The 7,510-nt window shown below is 46.6% G+C and overlaps 1 protein-coding gene across 4 annotated transcripts in view; it reads right to left on the bottom strand.

Moving 5' to 3' along the window:
• Positions 1-1,273: 1,273 nt before the first annotated feature.
• The window catches only part of LOC135457322 (lethal(3)malignant brain tumor-like protein 3), a 43,081-nt gene continuing 36,844 nt past the window's right edge, over positions 1,274-7,510 (bottom strand). For 3 of the 4 annotated variants that reach the window (XM_064731850.1, XM_064731852.1, XM_064731851.1), the window contains exon 20: positions 1,274-5,599. In XM_064731850.1, the coding sequence (XP_064587920.1) occupies positions 5,471-5,599 (129 nt within the window). In that variant the 3' untranslated portion in view covers positions 1,274-5,470. The remainder of the gene's footprint in view (positions 5,600-7,510) is intronic. The other variant, XM_064731853.1, reaches the window with a different exon arrangement.

Raw genomic sequence — 7,510 nt, 5'->3', positions numbered from 1 at the left:
GGTAATTGATGTTTCTTGCTGTGCTCAAACTTCTCTGTCAAAACTGTGGGGGAAAAAAATCGCTGCTGAGGAGAAGCTCAGATCTCTGAATTGCAAAGGACACAGGCACAGGACCCAGCACAGCCCCGAGGGAGCTAACAAGAGCACAGAGCAGCATTTGATGTTCCCGAGGCTGCTCCAAGCAGCCCAGCTCCCCAGACCGGGAATCCGATCACGGTAACAAAAGCAAACAAACCACGGTTTAAATAGAAGCAAAAACGTTGGAAGGGAAAAACCAATGAGAGCAAATGTTTACCCCAAAGATGGGATAGTTTAGAAATTATGGCTGGGAGCCAACTCTCCAATATTTTTAGTTTCAGAAGGTTTGCAAGCCTCAGCTGCCAATGTGGCCCTGGCCGCTCTGCCCTTGGAGCAGGGACCTGCTGCAGGTGCAGCTCCAGACACACCTGGGGAGGAGCAGCACAGGTTCAGTGCCTCATCTGGGACACATCAGAGAATGGCTTGCATTTATCAGCTAATTATGATTAGAGCAGAAACAGGTAAAGTAATTACCATGGTTATGGACACACAGTGAAGAAGCCCAGGGGGCATTAAGGAAAGGGAAAACAGACAGACCCTAAAATGCAGTTTTAATATGGATTCATACTAAGAACAAGTTCTTGCTAGCTTTAGTTAAAAGCCCAACTTTGAGAGCTGTTTAAGAAGATGAAGTTCTGGGATTGTTTGTGATAGGAAACCATGAGGGATTAAGGAATTCAAGAGAAAACCACAAGCCTTCCAGTGCCTACAGGGTCTCTGGGAAACCCAGAAAGGGACTTTGGACAAGGGTCTGGAGGGACAGGACACAAGGAATGGCTTCCCACTGCCAGAGGGCAGGGATGGATGGGATATTGGAAAGGAATTGTTCCCTGGGAGGGTGGGGAGGCCCTGGCACAGATGGCCCAGAGCAGCTGTAGCTACTCCATCTCTGGATGGTCTTTAGGGTCCCTTCCATCCCAAACCATTCCAGGATTCAATGATTAAAACCTGGCAGCAGCAGAGGAGAGTGAGGGATGGGAGAATCAGGCACAGCTGCAGCAGCCAGTGCTGTCCTGTGAACACATCAAGGAGAGCTCAAGTACAGAGATAAGAGCAGGCAAAAGAGATAAAAATGAAGATGCTGCCTTGTGTTGTGACTGCTGTTTAAGGGAAGGACAACAATGTGACAACCAAGCCCCCCAGTGCCAGCCCTCCAGGGCAGCCAGCCCCACACACAGAAGAAACAAACCAGGTGTGAACTTATATTAATTTTATTCACATTTCCAGAGGAAAGCATCGGTGGAGTGCAAGGTAATGGCTAGTGTAGAAAAGCTCAAGTATTTGGTTTAAAACAGGCAGATATTTGTGAGGCTGAGCCGAGCCCCTGCTCTCTTCCCTACACGTGCTTCCAGTTCAAGTAACAGGAATCTCCAAAATAAGCTGGCTCATCACATCATGGGGGGGATGTCAAAAACTTTAAAGCTCTCTGTGGTATAAATCCCTAAGTAGGGCATAAAAGTAGCAGGCAGGCAATCTTGTACAGCTGAACTGGCTTATCCCTGGGCCAAGTGTTGGGCTTTTCCTTCAGCAGCAGAGTTTTGCTGTCAGCGATGCCAAATGCTCCTGTCCAACTTTAATGTGATTCATTGCCCAGAGCTGAAATTTGCTGCTACTGGATTATGGGGATGATTGTTGGTGATGGCACAGAAAAAATTTAACAGGACTCCCAGCCGAGGAGAAGAAGAGAAAAAGAGAAAAAATTTGATTGCTTTGAATTTCAAAAACAACAAAAAGGGAACAAAAACACAGCCAGGAATAAGATTTTGAGAACTGGAAATTCCTAATTGCACGGCTGGCCCATGGGAACTTGACACAGCTCCGAGCTGCTTCTAAGGAATCTACCTGTATTGCTAAGAGAATCCTGGGTTCAGCCAGGCCAACAACTGGCTCTTGCTGACATCCAGCAGACTCAAAATCTGCCCAACCCCAGGTGGCATTAACAGCTTCACATTTGCTCCCCACAGAGCCACAACTTTTGGATTTTTGCTTCAAAGTGCACATTTCAAATTACACAAGGCATCAGATAACCAAAGCCCCTGCAGAGCCCTGGTTATGGCACAGGCCTGGAGCAGGACTGGGAACAGGCAGAGCAGAGTTTGGACAGGCAGCAGGAACAACCCACCGAGACAGGGGAAAGCAGCACTCCCTGACACAAGTGGAATGGCACCAGCAACCGATGAATTCCTGAGTTATGGGGCTAAAAGATGAGATGGTTTAGTTTTGTTCTATATTGTAAATATCAGGGAGTTTTAAATGTGTCCAGTGAAGACACTGGAAGTCTTTTTGTCCTGTGAAGTTGCTGGATTTAATTGGAATACAGCTTATATTTGGGGAAGGAGTGGGTAATAGATGTGTGCACATTCTTGCTTGCTCTGCAAAGACAATTATCAGATTACAAAAAAAGGCACAAGAAGCACATTCCTCCTTCTTTCATCCCTAAAAGGTTCCTCCTTCTCCCCTGCTGAAAGCACTGTGCTGGCTGTCACTGAACAACCTCCAAGTACACGTTTTCCTCTTTGATCCAGCTGGCTCAGAAGCCCCAAGGATTAAAGATTTCTCTTCTGTTTGAATAATGTCACTGACTAGAATCTCATGGCTTGTTTAACTGATTCTCTTCATCCTCCATCTATACATAGTAAAAAAAATGGAATTAATGTTATATTTTGGTTTATTGCTAGAGGCAATCTGCTGTCCCCCAAATCAGGCTCCCAAAGGAAGGAGGTGAAACAGAAAATCTGGAAGGACCTGCTTGCTTGAAACAAGAAAAAGGCAAAATTGCACTTGCCCCACCTGGCTGGGTGTCACAGAGGGGGAAACTGGGGCAAGGAAGGGCTCAGGGTTATTTAGTAAGTCAGTGGAGAGCCAGGAATAAAACAGCCCAGCTCTGGATCTTCTGTTCCAGTTGTCAAGAAACAATTTTGCTTTGCCCAGAAGGTGTGTTCTGTCAAAGGACAGGACATGCCACTTACAATTCAAGTCTTAATGTTGACACTGCATGGCAGAGCAGGATAAAGGAATGTGACTCTTTGGTGAACATCCTGGTTATCATACTAAAAATGTATTTTAATAAATTAAATTCACCCCTTGCCTAGTCCTTAACATTGCAATAAATTTCTCCCCTGTAGCTGCCTGGCTGATATTTAATGGTTCAGCTATTAAATATCCCACCAAACCTGTGTCTTCTCTGTGAAGGCCTAAACTCCTAAAATTCTTATAAAAAAAATATGGAAACAAATTGTTCTAAATATTATTCCAGGACTGAATTGCTTCAGTGGTGCGGATTCTATTTACAATTTTAAGGAACCTTCTGCTTCAGACAAGTCACAAGAACCTTCTCAGCAGCAGGAGGGTTGGACAAAGCGTGTGGGTGACACAGGAAGGGGGAACAAGTGTGTTCCTTGTGTCACCACACAGTCACGGACAGCGTGTTCGCTCTGTTCCCGACAGCTCCTGGGAGCCATGCTGGTGCCAGAGATGCCAAGGGAGCTTGGGGCGCCTGTGGATGGATTACATCACCATGCAGTGCCCTGAGACACCCCAGAGCCTGGCAGAGGCTGAGGGCAGAACCTGTCACACACACACAGAGCACGCCAGGGCTCCCACGGGCTCCCACACACAGCACTCAGCCTCCAGCTATGGACAAAGGGCTGCAAGGGCTGCCTGAGCTGGGGTGGTTCCAGAACAGCCAAACAGCCATCAGGGAGAGTGGCCAGAGGGAGAGCACGAGTGGTGCTGCCAGCAGCAATGGAACAGTGCACAGAGCCCAGCAGGACTCACACCCTGAACAGTGCACAGAGCCCAGCAGGACTCACACCCTGAACAGTGCACAGAGCCCAGCAGGACTCACACCCTGAACAGGGCTCAGAGCCCAGCAGGACTCACACCCTGAACAGGGCTCAGAGCCCAGCAGGACTCACACCCTGAACAGGGCACAGAGCCCAGCAGGACTCACACCCTGAACAGTGCTCAGAGCCCAGCAGGACTCACACCCTGAACAGGGCTCAGAGCCCAGCAGGACTCACACCCTGAACAGGGCTCAGAGCCCAGCAGGACTCACACCCTGCCATGGGGAGAGGAGAACTCGGGAAGTGCCCGTGGGGAACCCTCCAGCCCAATGTCCATGGGATGCTCCTTACACTGCCTGTGCTGCAGCAGGAACCCCCCGTGCTCCCAGCCAGGAGAGCACAGGCTGCATGTGCAGGAACACAGCCCCAGACTCTGCTCCTTTTCCCCCACACAGCAGCTCTCTTTCTGTTGGGAAGTTCCCTCATTTTGCTGTTTAAGTCCTGATTCCTCTCCAGTCTCACATCCCTGTGTGCTCTGCCTGCTCCCAGAGGCAGAGGAGCTGCTCCCCTGCCCTCCAGCTCTCTGGCACAACACATCCAAATCCACCTCAAGGGGCAAAGGCCAAAGCACTTCACATTCATCAGTTTGGATGGTTCAAAAGAAAAGCCATTTGTTTCTAGGGAATCTGTTTGCACACACACTCTGGCCACTGCTGGCTTTCCAACTCCCATTCTTAGCATTTGGCTGAGAGTGGAGAGGGCAAGAACAAACACACACCAATCCCCAAGTGCTCTTGATGGTGCCATTTTGCCAGATGTTCCTGGTGCAGAAGGAGCTGCACAAAAGCACTGATGGGAGAATTACAGCTAAAACACATCCCTCTGTCTCCAGCAGCAGATGCCCTTATGGGATCTTTGCCTACCCAAAGGCCACCTGCACTGCCATTGCCTCCTGACAGGGAACGACAGGAATGAGGACATTTTGCTTGCTGGCAGAACCAGAGCAAGCCATCCCTGATGGAAACCCGCTGCCCATGCTCCCTTCCTGCTGGGGTGTAAGCTGCCCAGCAGCCAAGGGCATCACAACAACCAGGAGCAGTAGGAAAAACTGGAATTTAACAATCAGTCCTGAAAAGGTCAGCTCCTGAGTCACAGCAGTGAAGGATATGGGGGAATTGCTTTGAAGTGCATCTTTTTCCTCTCTCTTTTATTACACAAAACACATTAATCTCGCTGGTGATCACTCAGTTTTTCAGGCACTATCACTGGACACAAAGCCAGTTTTACTCAAAACTTTCTTCTTGCTCCTGCAGCTCCACCAGTGCTACCCTGGATTCCCCTTAGAACTGGAGGTTTCTTCTTGATCTCAAAAAGAGATTGATATATCAAAACCAATTCAATTACAAAATATAATAATATCCTCTTCTTGGAAGTGAAGCTGCCCCATATTCCAGACTGTGGCAGGATTTTTATAACCTCAAACCATTTTTCCTAAATTCTACTTAAAATGCATCAGAGTCCCAATCCACCTGTCTGGTGTGTTGTAATGCTCACAGCTGAAGATCCATTCCCTGTCAATTCCTCCTGGATCTGCCAAAGGCCTTTTCTCAGTTGTCTTCTGCAGACTTGAACATGAGGATGGCATTGTAGATCTTCAGGGCAGGGCCCAGTTTGATGCTGAGTATTTTAACGATGTCATTCTGCTTGAGGAGCAGGAAGGCCTCACCATCAATCTGCTGGAGGTTGGAATAGAAACAGGAGAGGGATTAACCACCAAGGGACAGGCAGGATTTCCACTTCTGGTCATTCTGGGATTCTTGCCTAGTTCTGGCCCCTACACCCCATGATATCCTCTTTCCAAAGGACACAGACCTCATCTCACAGAGCTCTCCCTAGAAATGGAGAAGCCTCATGTGTCCTGCCCATGGCAGAGGTAGGACGAGATGAGCTTTTAAGGGCCCTTCTAACTCAAACCATTCCATGATTCCATATGCTATACAGACTAAGGCATAGTGAAGATGCAATATGGCTGGAAAAACAGAGCCTCCTAATCCATCAACAAGGACATATATTTGATTAGATGCAAATTAAGCAACTGATGAACATACTACCATGTGAAAATACAGGATACTGTAGGTAGCAGCGAGTAAAATCATGACACACCGTTTCTGAAAAAGGTTAAAAATTTACTCAAGCAAGAACATCCACAGAGACAACACAGATATAATTAATATAAACCCCAAATGCTGCAGGGAGGAAGCCAAAGATTAATGGACACAGACAAACAATAAGTGTCTCCCTAAGTTATTCCATTAAAATCCATTTACAGAGACTGACAGTGTCTCCTCCTCTCGCTTGATGCTCACCAGTGCAGCGTGCAGCACACAGCACTGGACAGTCAGCCCAGCCAGAATAACAATTCTGCTATTTTTGTAGTCTTCCCAAATAGAATATTTTTAGATGTCAATGCCTGGTGCAAGAGGAAACACTGAGTAAACTCAGAGAACACATAATTACAGCAAAGAGCCAGGAGCCAGGAGATTTGGTTTTCCCACCTCTCACCACAAAAGAGACCCTCAGCAAGTTACTTAACCTGCTACTGAGAGTAACTGGGAAGTTAATTCCTGCACTGGGAATGACAGCAGTGCTCCCAGACCACAGATGGCCACACCAAGTCCTTGAATCTTATTTTCAAGCTGCCTCAAGTCTACGCTGCTGCAATGAATGTGTTAAAAATAGCCTGAAACAAATAGGACTGTGCTGCTTAAATTAAATAATAGAGTCAAGAGGAGCAGAAAACTGCTGGAAAACAGTCCTACATTTCAAAATGGCTTTGTGTCCAATATTATTTATTCCTATGCTTCATTTTCACTGCACTTCCTTACACTCACTTATTTTAAACAGTCCTGCCCTGAACTGGACCTTGAAACATGTCTGTGCTTTATTATTCATTCCTTTGTTCCATCTTATTGGATAGGTTTTAGAATTCTGCGCACAATTTGTTCTCTTCACTCCTAATGTAAGCAGCAACTTATCCCCCTCCAGCCCCCCAGCAAGGGAAGTCTGCAAGGGATTTATTTATCCTGGATATGAAGCATTTGGAGGCTGATCCTGGACATTGTGGGGGAGTTCAGCTCTCCTGTCACTCACACCTGTATTCTGGCCAAAGACAAACTGCTAAAAGGGTTTTAACTTCAAACTGACAATATGCTTTGTGCATAAACTGGAAAAACAACACAAGCTCCTCTAAATCAGGTGTAGGGAACCTCACTTTGCAGAAAATAAGGATTAGAACAGACTGTGGCTATAGCACTCTCAGAACCAGAAAGTATTCACTGTGTTCAGGACCAGAAGAAATAAAATACATGGAGAATAGTTGGATTTATTAGATTTGCTGGTACATCTCACCTCTGTATACACCCTCCCTAGAAATCCCTTTAACACAGCTACAGTGAAAGATGGGTTCATTTGAACAAATTTCACTATTCCCACTATATTCAGTTCCTAAGTATTCTACTGTATTGTCACATTGTGGACAGTGCTTTTTGCAAGCCTCTATTTCTTTTGCTTCCTATTTTGTGTGAGTCTGCACAGTTTTTCAAACAAGGGAAAACAAACCACAGATAGATAAATCCACAAAATGCACT

This window comes from Zonotrichia leucophrys, chromosome 23 (genome assembly GCF_028769735.1).
Source record: "Zonotrichia leucophrys gambelii isolate GWCS_2022_RI chromosome 23, RI_Zleu_2.0, whole genome shotgun sequence".
NCBI lineage: Eukaryota > Metazoa > Chordata > Aves > Passeriformes > Passerellidae > Zonotrichia > Zonotrichia leucophrys.
Note: the sequence above shows the minus strand (reverse complement) of the source record. Positions and strands in the feature narration are given on the sequence as shown.